This window comes from Paroedura picta, chromosome 3, assembly GCF_049243985.1.
Source record: "Paroedura picta isolate Pp20150507F chromosome 3, Ppicta_v3.0, whole genome shotgun sequence".
Taxonomy (NCBI): domain Eukaryota; kingdom Metazoa; phylum Chordata; class Lepidosauria; order Squamata; family Gekkonidae; genus Paroedura; species Paroedura picta.
This window is the reverse complement of record NC_135371.1, coordinates 54062270-54076113: the sequence shown is the minus strand read 5'-3', so window position 1 is coordinate 54076113 and position 13844 is coordinate 54062270. Positions and strand designations below refer to the sequence as shown.

Genomic DNA, 13844 nt, shown 5'->3' with positions numbered 1-13844 from the left:
TCCGGACATGATACTCCGTTTGATACAGCCCAGAAAAAAAAGAACAATACATGCATAACATAGGCTACTCTGCTTCAGGAGTTTATAAAAGACAACTAAACTGTCAGAAAGGATTTCTCTTTTGCAGAAATCTGCCATATGATTTTTCTTCTGTTACCCCATTATTCCTGTATCTGGCTCATTCCTGACTCTTTAAAAAAATAAGCTGTGCTAAATGATGACAAGGCATAAGGAAGCTTAATTCTGCTATTCTCCAAGTGCATTATATTTTAGCTAATGACAGGAGATATTGAAAATAATCCTCTAAAACTGCTGCATCAGCAGGAATCCCCATATTAATTATTCTGAGAATCAATAACTTTTTACCTTTCTAAAATCTTACTACTTTGTCTGTGCAAGCCTTTGTGAATCTGTGGCATGACCATAGCTAAGTACATGTGCTTTGCATGAAGAAGTTCCACTGTTAGTCCCCAGCATCTCCGGTTAAAAAGCCTCCAGTAGCAGGTGGTGTGACTGCTGACTGTCAGAGTAGACAGTAATGACTTTCATAGACCAATGATCTGTGATCTATAAGTATACTTCCTGTGCTTAATCTTTGCCAATATTAACAGCCCTGGTTGTTTCAGACATACCTTAACCATGGTAAGACAGCTGGGTGGAAGTTGCATGAGAATGGCAATGCTCAAGCCCGTTAATCACCCTGGGGAAGTAAATGGAAAATAATCTGATGTATAAAAGCTGTGCATACCCATCAATTCCTGTTAATTTTGTTTATTTTTTTAAAAATTTAGGGTTCCTGACTTTGTGAGAGAAAAGCGATTTGGAAATTGGTTGAGGGATGCACGGGACTGGGCTATTTCACGAAACAGATACTGGGGGACACCTATCCCATTATGGGTCAGTGATGATTTTGAAGAGGTAAGAAAGAACATCATTTGAACAAGAAAACCTTTCAACCCTCAGTTCATTTTCTGCTTTCATGGGTGAGAATCTCCAGTGAAACACATTAAGAATACAATTTAAATCTCTTTTAGTAGGATGCAAGTTGCAGTGACCTAGTAAGATGAATGCTTGCTTTGTGAGTCCTGATTACTTAGTGTTAAAGCGGCCAATTACATCTTCTTGTTGGTCTTTCAACTTCTAAGCAAGAGCAGTGGAATCTGATTGGGAATTCTGCATGGAAAGAAGAGGTCTAACAACTCATATTTCACCTCCTTATAGGGTTCTGAATTATGGGGAAATTCCACAATATTTATTATTAGAAGGAAGCAAAACAGGTTTTAAATGATTGCAGGCCATTTTAGGGATTGATTTCGCTCCCTCCAGCTGGAGTGAAATTGATCCCTAAAATGGCTGGGAGGCATTTAAGGCTTCTGTTTTGCTTCCCTCCATTTGGAATAGGGGAAGCAAAACCGAGGTTTTAAATGCCTCAAACACAACTGTCCAAAAGGTCCAGGAAAGGTTCTGGGGAGGTGCTTTCTCTGAACCTGGGGCCAGAGGGGGGGGGGGGATGAACAGGCCAAATTTTTGTTTTACGTTCCCGAATGTGTTTGTTTTACGTTCCCGAACCAGTTTGTGCCCATCTCTGGTAGTGAACTTCCCTTCATTGGCAGTCTTCAAACAGTGGTTGGATGAACACTTGTTAGGGATGTTTTACAGAGAGATATTGCAAAGGGACTGCAATTTAATTTTCATTGTCAGGCTTGGGTCCAGCTAATAGGGACGTTACCTATTTTTAATAGTTATTACATATGTGCGCATCATCTTTTGATGAACACAGAATTACAGCAGCAAAAGCCTAATTAAATAGCAGTAGTCATTAAATCTCTGGAGCTGGAAATGTGAATGCCAGAAAGAAAATGGAATTTAAAAGAACTTTGGAGGACTTATTTAATTTTTTCCAGTGATTAAGTTAGAAATTTTGGTGAACTCTAAAAAATTAAATAATTTTCTTCAAAAAATTGAATGTTTAAGACAAGGTTTTATCCACTCAAAATGTTTCACATGTGTGCCTGAGAACTTCTTTCATTTTTTTCCCCAATGGAAATTTTGTGAAATACTTCTCTTATTTTGGGAATTAGTAGAAAGATTGTTAATAAAAGGTGTTACTTAAAATACATGTCCTTATTTTTCCAATTGAAAAAGTAAATGCTATCTGTGGGAGCACTGAGATTATGCTAAGATAACAGTACAGCAGGTTTCAGCAGGTTTACTATTGGGTATAATTGCAGTTTTCTTTGTTGAAAATTAAGCTACTTGTGCTTTTGTACTCCTTGGCATATTTTTGGAATTTAATTGTATATGCGAACTAAATTCTGAATGATAGTATACATACTTAGGATCAAGCTGTAAATGCGTTTATTGCTCTGGGCTTGTTAGGCCTTCAGGAAGATTCTCTCCTCGCCCCATTGTCTATGTAGTTTGATTCTGGAAAAGATTTTATCTTCATGTTGAAAGTTAAAAATTGTAGTTGAAGTTGGCTAGTTAAAAATGCAGCATCCATTGAGACTTTGCAATTGTATGCACTAGCTATGAGCTGTCAGTGACATTGCAGCATTGTTTAAACTTAATAAATACTTTTTAATATCATCTTTTCAATACAGGTGGTCTGCATTGGGTCTCTAGCAGAGCTGGAAGAGCTGTCAGGAGTGAAAGTCACTGATCTCCACAGGGAAAGGTTAGTGATTATGACAAATGCCCGTCAGAATGTGTTATAATTTTATAATAGCTAGGACTTCTTGTCCAGACTGATTCTATTTTTAAATCATACATTTTAGAATCTAGGAAGCGCTGTTTGCCCAGACCAGTGTGAACTGATAGATAGTTAAACTTTCTTCCTAGTAAAGTGTGTGAAAAGGTATCCATTTATTTGGTTTCTCCTTGAGAAAAGGGAAGGGATATAATGTGGGGTGGTATCATCAGAATAGATATGCTATCTCTTCAGAATTTTTTCATGCTGACTAGTTTGCTGTGCTAGCTGTATAGGCTAGCCTTCTAATTAATGTAGTATATGTTATCTCATTGTTATCCCGCCTTTTCTCAAAGAAGCTCAGAGGGGTTATCTCCATATACTCACAACTCTGTGAGGTAGGTTAGGCTGAGACTATATGATTGGCTCGGGATCACTCACTGATGTACATGGCAGAGTGGGGATTTGAACCTGGATCTCCCAGTTTCTCATGCTATACTGCACCCATTCTCCATACTACATTTTCCCTTTGTCATGCTAGGAAATAGCTTTTAAAAGTCCTGCTGTGAGAAAAAGGTATGGTCAGACCTACCACCACTGATGTCCCTTTGGCAAAAACCACAGGTTGGGCTCCATGATTATAGCACGTTTATATTTTTGCGTTCAGGAGAGTCTAGAGTGCAAGAGGGAAATTTAGCGTCACCCTGCATGGAAGGCAAATTCTGACTTTGAAGTCTTTAACTTTTAGATTGTAGTACCTATCTATGCCAAGTAATTTACTGGGAAGTTAACCATTTCTTGCTCCATTTATCTCTCCATTTATCTCCATTTATCTCTACCTACAACGCTCCTTCTCCGTCAAGATGTTGACGGTTGTTGGGTTGGTTATTCATTTGTGGTTGGATGGAGAGCAACCTACAGTAACTCAGTGTGTAAAACATGTTGCAGAGTATCTTGTATAGCAGTGGTCCCCAACGTTTTTATCACCGGGGACCGGTCAACACTTGACAATTTTACTGAGGCTGGGGGGGGGTAGTCTTTTGCTGAGGGACATGGCCACCACCTGAGCCCCTGCTCCGCTTGTTTCCCACCGGCACCCCTGACTTCCCGCTGCCCACTGGGGGACACTGCCAGCAGCAGCTGTGCAGTGCCACGCCAAGGGTGAGCACCAGCCATGGCGGCCGCCGGAGAGCACCAAAGATGAGCCGGTGGCAGAGTGGCAGGGCAGCCCCTGAGGCAGCAGCCGGGGAGGTGGATGGGGAGGAGCTGGGCTCAGTACCAACTGATTGACGGACCGGGACCGGTCCTCTGACCAGCAAGGGACAGCTGTTGTATAGAATGTTTACAATACCCAGTAGTCTTTACATTATGGGTTGCATAATGCTAATTTTCTGCTTGTGCAACTGAAATTCATTGTCTAAACTATGTTGTCGGAATGAATTTTTTCCCCTTTAGTGTTGATCACGTAACGATTCCTTCAGTCTGTGGCAAAGGTGTGCTACGTCGCATTTCAGAAGTTTTTGACTGTTGGTTTGAGAGTGGAAGCATGCCTTATGCTCAGGTCCATTATCCATTTGAGAACAGGAGAGAATTTGAAGATGCTTTTCCTGCTGATTTCATTGCTGAAGGCATTGATCAAACCAGAGGATGGTAACTATTTTGTCATGACCTTATACAGTGTAGAGCCTTTGTCAGCCTGAATGATCTTAATTTAGCCAAGCAGCATTCGGCCACCATATTATCTCTGCTAATGAAGTTTCACAGATGCCATTAATATGAAAAGCTTGAAAGTATGAATGTTCTTAGTAGAACTATTATGTGCTCAGTGTTGTTCAGAATGCAGATGTGAAATTGAAATAGACAGTTGTGTAGTATAGAGAGGCCAGGAATTGAGGATAGTTAGGATGGCAGAGAGGAAAGGGAATGGGATTAGTGCAGCTATTTCCACTTTCTGAATTCAAGGATTTTTTCCCGTGTCGCTGATTGAAATTGTCCAGAGCAGCAGGGTTGAGGGTCATATGCAGATGATGCCCAGCTCTGTGTTTCATTATCACAATCTTCAGATTCATCTGTTTTGTTTCTGCACTAGTACTTTGAAGCTATGGTTAGGAGGTTAAATATGAATTGAATCTAGAGAAGACTGAAGTAATGCTAGTCAGGAAGGCTGATGCTCTGGAGGGACTGGATCCCTTTGTCCTGGATAACAAAACATTGGATTTTTGGCTTTCACAAAGCAGGTTAAGAACTTGACAGTTCTTGAACTTTGTTTTGCAGCATACATGTGATTCTTATGATGTTTCTCACTTTTTCAGGGCCAAGGCTGCTTAATTTCAGCAAGCATTCTGTGTTAGGTGCTTTCCTTTTTCCATTTTACCTGTTGACAGCTAATCAAGAAAAGCTGAATTATTTTGGTGACTTACTGTACCTTATTGATGCAAAAGTCACAAACAGGGAAATCCTAGAGCACATAAAGTAAGGCAAAATCATGAAACTCCGGCTCACTTACTTTGGCCATATCATGCAGTCCAACTCAGTGGAGAGAGCAATTATGCTAGGACTGGTCAGTGGAAAAAGGAAACCAGGCTGACAAAGAACATGGTGGATAGATACAATCAAAATGAATACCAGCCCTACAGCATTATACAACTAAAAGAAGTAGTACAAGATTGAAAAAGTGTCATCGGTTGATCCATAAGATCGCCAAGAGACACATGATTTTATGGCTAACTTTATCATTGATGCTTTTCTATTGCCCTTTCCCTCATTTTAATACACCCACTCATGAGCACCAAGCATGCAGTGTTAGTTAATGTGGAGAGCATTTGACAGTCAGTAAAAGATATAGGGGGGGGGGGGGGGAGAGGTAGCAAGCTGAGGATATTGGCCTGCCCTAGTCTGTAAGAGTCCACAGTGCTCTAAAAGAGAATAGCTGAATTGGTAGAACAAAAAAATGCCAAGCATTTTACTCCTCTCTCCCCATATAGCCTTCATGGATCCCAGCTTGCACAATCTGCTTATAGTTGTAATTCCCAAAGTTTATATAAGGAAAAAAGTGTTAACTATCAGAATTATTTTTCTCTACTACTGCATTTAAAAAATGAAATTATGTATTGGGAAAAAACCCCAATGCAAACCACCAACATTGCTGTTCATTAGATTTAATTCAGTATAGAGTACAGGATAGAGTATGAAAAGTGCCTATTGCTGTTTAGATAACAAGGATTTCAAGTGTGATATTGAATATATTTGTGCTTGTGTGACTATTTTCGCATTCTTGCCTTTGCACTGAAGAGGATCTAGTAACATTTTAAAGCAAGGTATGCAGATGTTATATAAACATTGGTAGGGATGGCTACTATAAAAAAATAGAAATACTGCATTATTTATGTTCGGTTTTGTTTGGCACAGTTAGAGTATTCCTTTGACACCGTAGTTCTGTACTGTTGCATAATAATGTAGTTATAAGAAACTAGTAATTGGGGAAATAATACAAGAACAGATTTTTAGACAAGGCATTTTTGTGTTCCTGTCCTTTTTGTTTGTTTGTTTGTTTTGTTCCCAGGGTACTAGAATGATCCAGTTCTGTTTAATTAAAGTGTAAAAAGCATGGAAGAGCTGAAAGTATGTTGCTTTGGTATTAGGTAGTGTGAAATGTGGCCTGAGTGAGCTGCTAATTATTGCTTTGTTTTTCAGGTTTTACACTTTGCTAGTGTTATCTTCAGCTCTTTTTGGGAAGCCTCCTTTCAAGAATGTCATTGTAAATGGCCTAGTTCTTGCCAGGCAAGTATAATATTTTGCTGCTTCCCAAATTTGTGCTGTAGATGAATCTGTGTGCTGCAAATGTTAAGCTTTCGAGCATAGTTCTTGCTTTAACTGCATTGTTGAGGTCCTAGAAAGTATATGACCTTGACAGGGGAAGCTGGACATTGCACCAGTAAGAAATCTAGAGGAATCACCACAGCAATTTTAATGTGAAGGGTTCAACCCCTTCAGAAAAGAGCTATGTTCAGCTCTCTAGAATGAAGGGGGGGGGGGGAACTAGAATGCAGTAATTATTTCATAAGGCTTGGGATTGCTTTTAAATGTTAACTATGGGAAGGAAATCTATTCTGCTATCTCTGCCTTCACCATTGTTCTTTATATTGCCGTTGTATTGCTGCCAAGGGCCTGCTTCTTCAGTCATAAAAATAGAGCACTTATTTTTCAAGAATAATTAATTATGAGAATTCTGTTGGTAATATATGCTTGTATATAGTGTCATAGTGTCCATGATTTATCTCTTCCTAGTGACGGGCAAAAGATGAGCAAACGAAAGAAGAATTACCCTGATCCAGTCAAAATTGTAAACTCATATGGGGCTGATGCATTGAGGTCAGAATCCATAATATTTCTTCCTTTTTTACATTTAACGTTCAGGGGTCCACCACTTCAGAATACCTTTTGCATCTTGTTTTGGTTTGTTCATGTGCTGCTGCTCTTCAGCATTGGCATACATGTTTTATTCCCCCACTCCTGTATTTCAGATAACTTTTTAAAAAGTGCAATTACTTTGTGCTGTGCGAAAGGGAAAGGATTGTGGAACGGTGAGACATCTTGGTGAGATTATGAATTAGACTTAGTCTAGAGATGCAGCAGTATGTGGTGGAAGAAGTTTGAGGTAGCAGAACAGATTATGTCAAGTTATATTGGGAAAGGTTGTAATGAGGAGGAATGGGATTGGGATCGTACAGTGAGCAGGACAAGGCTCATTGACCAATTTGTACATGGTGGAAAAACATGATTGTGCTCTTGTCCAGGAAAGTCCGTCCTGATTGTTGGTTTACCAGGTGTTCACACAAAAGTATGATGAATGTATAACACTTATATACCCCTCCCAACAAAATTAATACCCAGATTTCATGTGATTATACCAGTTACATGGATTGCATGCGTGCATATATATGTCTGTGCGTAGAAGTGCTATGCAAATGTTATGCCCATGTGTCAGTTATCCAGAGATAGGAAGGTTGTCTCTCAAGCATGCAAGGCAGATAGTATGTCTGCATGAACCTGCCTGTTGTGAGATATCTAGTTTGCACAAATGAGAGGCTTTGAGGGAAGGTTTGCTACTTCCATGTGAAAGTAATTGTAATTTCTTTGGGGGAATGTCTTATAATGAAGCCTGCATTGTTCAAACTTTTCACAATGCTTCAACCTTCAAATCACATATGAGCAATTTGTCTCCATATGCCATTAAAACCTTATGCTACAAAGTCTGCCGGTGACTATATGTATAAAATGCTAGAAAGGATATGGCTCAGAGCAGTGATGTTCCATAAACATGAATTGGCACTCTCATTCTCTGTCCTGGCCCTTCTCTGTCCTGGCCCCCACCTGGTGGAATGAGCTCCCAGAAGTGATCAGGACCCTGCAAAAGAGAGCTCCTCCACCAGGCACAATCAATCAACAACATCAGCGGGGACCCTGCCTCCCTCTCCCTCCCCCCAGAAATCCACCAAGACTCCTGGACCTGTTTGTATTATTATTGTTTAATGCTATACGGTTACTCTGTTATTATCAGTTAATAATATTAATGTTATAGTTAATTATATGTAATGTTTCCTGTATAGTTTTTCAATTCTATGTTAACTGCCCTGAGCCTTTGGGGAGGACGGTATATAAATGTGAATGAATGAATTAATGAATGAAAAATACAATAGGAGTATTGTATTGAAATTGGATGAAAAATTGATTTCAAAATTAATGATAGAATAGAGCTTTACAAGCTAAACACTGATCAATCAATCCATCTGCATTTTTTGTCAGTTGTTGTTCCACCCTTCCCATTCAGTCCTCTCAAGAACTGTGTAAAGTAGATTAGGATGACTGTCTCGAGGTCTCCCTTAATTTATTCTTCCTGAAGAACTAGGCCGTAAGGAATTTGAAAACTTTCTGGTACGAATACCTTGAAATGTTAGCTGGAGTTTTCTCTCTTAATTCCCTCTCACTTAATTAACAGTTCCTTTTCAATATATTTATCTGTAACTGCTCCTGCGGAGTGGATTAAATAAAGCAATAAGGGCATTGTGAGTGGAGAAATGGGCGGGGCACATCCGTGATAAAAACGCTTGTCACTCTCGGGCCAAGCGGCCAATCAGGAGCTGCTTGGCCCGCCCTGGACTGCATGGTGCGGGGGATGGGAGAAGATGCTTTGCCACCGGGAAAGGAGCAGGGCCACCGCATCAAAGATGTGCCCTGCACACACACTACGGTCTTCTGATGACGTCCCCCCACCTGCCACTGCTCCGCTGCTGCTCCACCGCCCCCAACTGCCGAGCCACCCACCCAACGCTCGCTTCCACTGCCCACCCCCCAAGTCTCCGCTGCGTTCCCCCCTCCGAACATTCACCCACCCACCACATGCTTCCGACACCCCCCCGCGAGTCACTCCCACCCCCCTCCACTGCACATTCACCCACCCCACACACTCAGCCACCCACCCACCACCCCCTTCTGCCTCCAGGCCCCCAACCCGCAGACGCTTCCCCCACCCCAAACACCTATGCACCCTCCCCTCTCTACCCCACGCTCTCCCCCCACCCCCCCTCCCAACTGCCCCCCCTTGCGACTCCCCCCCAAACACCCTGCAGACCCTTCATACACCACCCTCCTTCCCCCCCTTCCCCACCCCATTCCACCTACCTCCCTGCGTGCCTTCCTTCCTTCTTCCTTCCTTCTGGACTTCCTCTAATTCTCTATCTACTTCCTGTCTCTCTCTCTCTCTCCCTCTCACTTGCTCTTTTTACCCCTTCCTGTCTTTCTGCCTTATGCCTTTCTAGCTTTCTCCCTTCCTTCCTTTCTGCCTTCTACCCATCTCTTCACCCACCCCTTGCCCTCCTTTCTCACTCCCATCCCTCCTTCCCTCTCCTACCTTCCTGGACTTCATTCTTCCTCCCCAACCACTAGCACCTGCTGTATTTTGTCTGCAGTGGGCTTGATTTCTAGTTTCAGGATAAAATACTGCAGTCTTGAGTGTATTTATTTTCTTCCTTGCCTAGGTGTAAATGCCAAAATCTTCCTTGCCTAGGTGTAAATGCCAAAATCTCAAGAGTGTTCATTATTATGCCCATTTTTTTTGAAGAATTGAATTTATTTTTGCCTTCTGCCTATCTGATATGAGTACAGTAATGTCTTATTTATGCATACTCCCACACACAGAATTCTGGGTTCATTTAAGGAGAGAGTGTTCCAGTTCAGTTGTCTGAACTTATCTGAAGTGCTTGATGTCAGGCACTTGATGTGTTCCATTTATAGACTAAGCTACTTCTGACTTTCTTGTGGGTTTTCTTTTGTCTGTACTAAGCTAATTTTGCTTCTATGGAAAGTTTTTTCCCCCTCTTATGCAAATTTTGATTAAGTACTACATACAAATATCCCTCTCAGCATATTGGTAAATGCACTGCTTTTGAACAGTTACACATTTAAGCTGCTTAGAATTGGGGCAGCTAGCATGGTGTTAGCTTGCTTTGTGCTCCTTGGAATCACATATGGATTTGGTCATGGTGTGCTGCCTATTTGCTGTTTATTTCCTTGTGGTCTCTTGGATCATTGGTTAAAAAATTTTCAACATGCTATTTTGCATTCCTATTTTTCATCTAAGTTGTGTTGTACTTTATTTTGATGCCCACTTCTTCAGGCCTTCATAGAATCAACTGATATCATCTAGTCCAACCCCTTGCAGAATGCAAGAAGCTCACAGGGTGTCTGTTGTGGGAAGAGGAAAGGGAAAGTGTTTGTAAGCTGCTTTGGGACTCCTTTGGGTAGTGAGAAGTGGAGTATAAAAAAGCCATCTCTCGTCTTTCCTTCCCAGTTCAGAATTCCCCCAGGAGCAATATTTGAGGAAGCATTTTAGGCTGCCACAGGAATTGGGGGGGAGGGGGAGGGGGGTCATTCCACTGATGGACATCCCTTCCATCACTGGAAGCTTCTAGTGGATTCAAGCCTATGATTCTTGCAATGCACAAAGTAGCTCCTGTATTACTGTATTTGAGTGCAGTATTCTCAAGATTGTAGATTCTGTATTATGTATTATTCTACATATGACATGTATAGTGTAGCCAGGAGATCAGAGGATTGTCCGGCAGCCAGACAAGGGACGTTCGGAGATTGTTTGTTAATGATTGGCATTTTGTTCCTGAAAGCAGGTATTTAGCCCACTGAGCTTTGCACTGTTTCTGTAGTATTTTGTCAACTTCGTGATGGTTGTTGTTTTAGTCTATAGGTTGAATTGTTTGGTGTTTTAAGTAAGATGTAATTATTCATTATGCATAATGCAGTTAAACTTAAGAAAGCCATCTGTCCATGTGAAAAGATGAAACAATTATTTGAAAGGAACAGTGGATGAAGCAAACTAGAGAACATAATTCTTCTTTAGAAACAGGTGTTTTCTATGTTCCATTTATTAGCTTGATATAGAAGGGGGCAGGGGGAAAGGAATGATGTTACACATGCTAATACTTATTATGTTGTTGAGAAAGGGAGATTGCAATTATGATTAGAATACATAATACCAATTTTTAAATTAACATTTGTATCCCATCTGCTGACCAAATAATTCATTCCTGGGATATCTAACATAATAAAAACAGCTAAAATTGCAGCAATAACAAAAAAAATATAATCCAACTGAAAATATATGACAAAAACATTTCAGATATTAAGGAACATTAAAATTAGCAGGCTATAGTAGAAATATTAAAAGGAATAATTAAAAACCAGTAACTAATGAGAAGATGAGGAGGGAAAAGGCAAGTAATTAAACAGAATGGGAGTAGAAAAAAGGACAAATTTCACTTAAAATCCTGATGGTACCAGTAGGGTAACAAATCTGGCAATACAAGTGCATTCTAATTTCAAAATGAAGTTATCACAACTGTAAAACCTGTTTCTAGTAATTACCTGCGATGGCGATGACCGCTTCAAACTGTCTCAAAAGAGAGGCAGGCACTTGTATTGAACAAAATGTTTAGGGTTTCAGCATAATTTGGGGTCAAGCATTTAACAAAATTAAGATTTGCATGTTAAATATGGCTTATTTATTAACTTCATTTATATCCCCACCTTTCTCCCCAGTGGGGGCCGAGAGGGGCTTATGTTATTCTGCTTGCTTCCATTTTATCCTCCCAACAGCCTTGAGAGCATGTGACTAGCCCAAGGTTACCCAGCAAGCCCCCATGGCAGAGTGGAGATTTGAGCCTGTGTCTCCTAAATTCCTAGTTGAACACTCTTAACCAATATACCACATTGATAACTTGTTCTATTTGTAAGAACACTTTATAATACACTGCTGTATTTGTGTGCTCTTGTAGGCTGTACCTCATCAATTCTCCTGTGGTAAGAGCAGAAAACCTGAGGTTTAAGGAAGAAGGAGTAAGAGATGTGCTGAAGGATGTTTTCTTGCCGTGGTACAACGCATATCGCTTCCTCATTCAGAATGTTGTCATTTTGCAACTAAAGGTACAAAGCCTTGAAACTCAACCACAGAAAATTATGCTTTGCTGTTTTTTTTATTATGGCATTTCAACTCAGGGTCAGCATGCAGGTCAATTTATGTTTTTATATCACTATGCATAGTCTACCATTCTGACTGAAGGTGTTCCCAGATACTATATGTAAATTAATCAATGCAGTTTGAAAATAAATTGGAGCTATGGTTATGCTGTAGAAATGGCTGGGGGGTGGGTGGGGCAGGACGATTGGGTAAAGAGAAGTGAGTAATATCCTTTAATGAAACCAACTATCATAACTTCCAAAATGTTTTCATAACTTCATTCATTTGCTTTAAACTACCTCCATGCATTCTGTGAAATGAGGCTGCATCAATGCAGACTCTGCATTTCTAAAAAAAGTCATAAGGAAACTGTTCACGTACTTAATGGTAGAACTACAGAGAGAGTATTTAGGAGAAAAAATTATAGTGGAGTCATTTGACTGCAATCAGAATAAAGTAGAAAGGGAAAGAACTCTGAACCTGCATAATTGGAGTACATCTTGAGTATACGGTTAGAAGCATTAGCATTTCGTTTTCTGTCCCTTGCCTTATGAATCCTTTTTATCCTGATTGAGCCCACTGGATTATTGATTTCTGTAGGTGTATTAATTAATTGGTGTATTTTGAAATGCCTGTTTTTGAAAGTCATTCTAACTAGGTATAAAGAATTCTGATATCCTCCAAAATCTCCTCTCTGGCATCTTTTGCCTTGTCCTTTTTTAACTATGTTTAGCTTCTGATCAGTTTCAAAACACTGCTAATTTGAAAGTACAAAATCATTGTAAAGAGCTAGTGATCACAGATATTTTCTATTTATATCAAATTATATTTATCCCCCCTCCTCCATTTTAACTGTTTTAAAACATGAGGTATTATCTTTCTGGAAGATAAAGAGTGCTATATTGTCTTTTTGGTAGCCTATCTACTAAAGTCTTTACCACCAGTAAAAATTAAATATTTAAAGTTCTGTAAGCACATTATAACATATGTTTTGCATACAAATGGTAACAAATGTGCATTAAAATTATAAGGATTGTACTTGATAAGAATCTAAGTGGAGATAGGTCTCCTGAAATGGGGTAGCCGACTTACTTGCTCTACAAGCAGGGTTATAGAATTATCTTTTGCAGTGCTTCCACATCTGGGTAAGGTCCACACCACTGTCCATGCACTGCCTTGTTTTGGATTGCATGAACTTCCACAGCTATTTGCAAAGGGGTGGGGAGGCAATTTCAGCAAGGGAACTAGAAAGAACAACAAGATTCTGAGCCATTCCTAAAAGATCTTCTATATCCCAACCCAGGCTGGCTTCGGCTCACTGTCTTGAGGTTGAAAGGTGAGTCCTGCAGGGTAGTGTATACCCTCCTGAGGCAGTAGCTGCCATGCAGGAATCTGGAAAGACTTCAGCCAACAAGATCTATGATGCAACATGGGAAATATTCAGTAGGTGGTGCTCCTCATCAGCTGTAATCAGGAAGGTTCTCTGATTTCTCCATGAAGGCATCTCTCAGGGACTTCACCCCAGCAATCTCATATGACAAATGACAGACTTCTCTTCATTCCTCAGGACAGAGAACAAAGAAATGATTCCTGTGAGGCGTGGGTTCTCTCTCTCTCTAGATAACC

At 40.3% G+C, this 13844-nt stretch overlaps 1 protein-coding gene across 3 annotated transcripts in view; it reads left to right on the top strand.

The window, feature by feature from the left end:
• IARS1 (isoleucyl-tRNA synthetase 1) overlaps window positions 1–13844 on the top strand; it is a 120198-nt gene that overhangs the window by 65289 nt on the left and 41065 nt on the right. For all 3 annotated transcript variants that reach the window (XM_077325717.1, XM_077325718.1, XM_077325716.1), the window contains exons 14-19: window positions 792–918; window positions 2604–2677; window positions 4145–4339; window positions 6383–6469; window positions 6977–7060; window positions 12037–12184. In XM_077325717.1, coding sequence (XP_077181832.1) covers window positions 792–918; window positions 2604–2677; window positions 4145–4339; window positions 6383–6469; window positions 6977–7060; window positions 12037–12184 — 715 coding nt within the window. The remainder of the gene's footprint in view (window positions 1–791; window positions 919–2603; window positions 2678–4144; window positions 4340–6382; window positions 6470–6976; window positions 7061–12036; window positions 12185–13844) is intronic.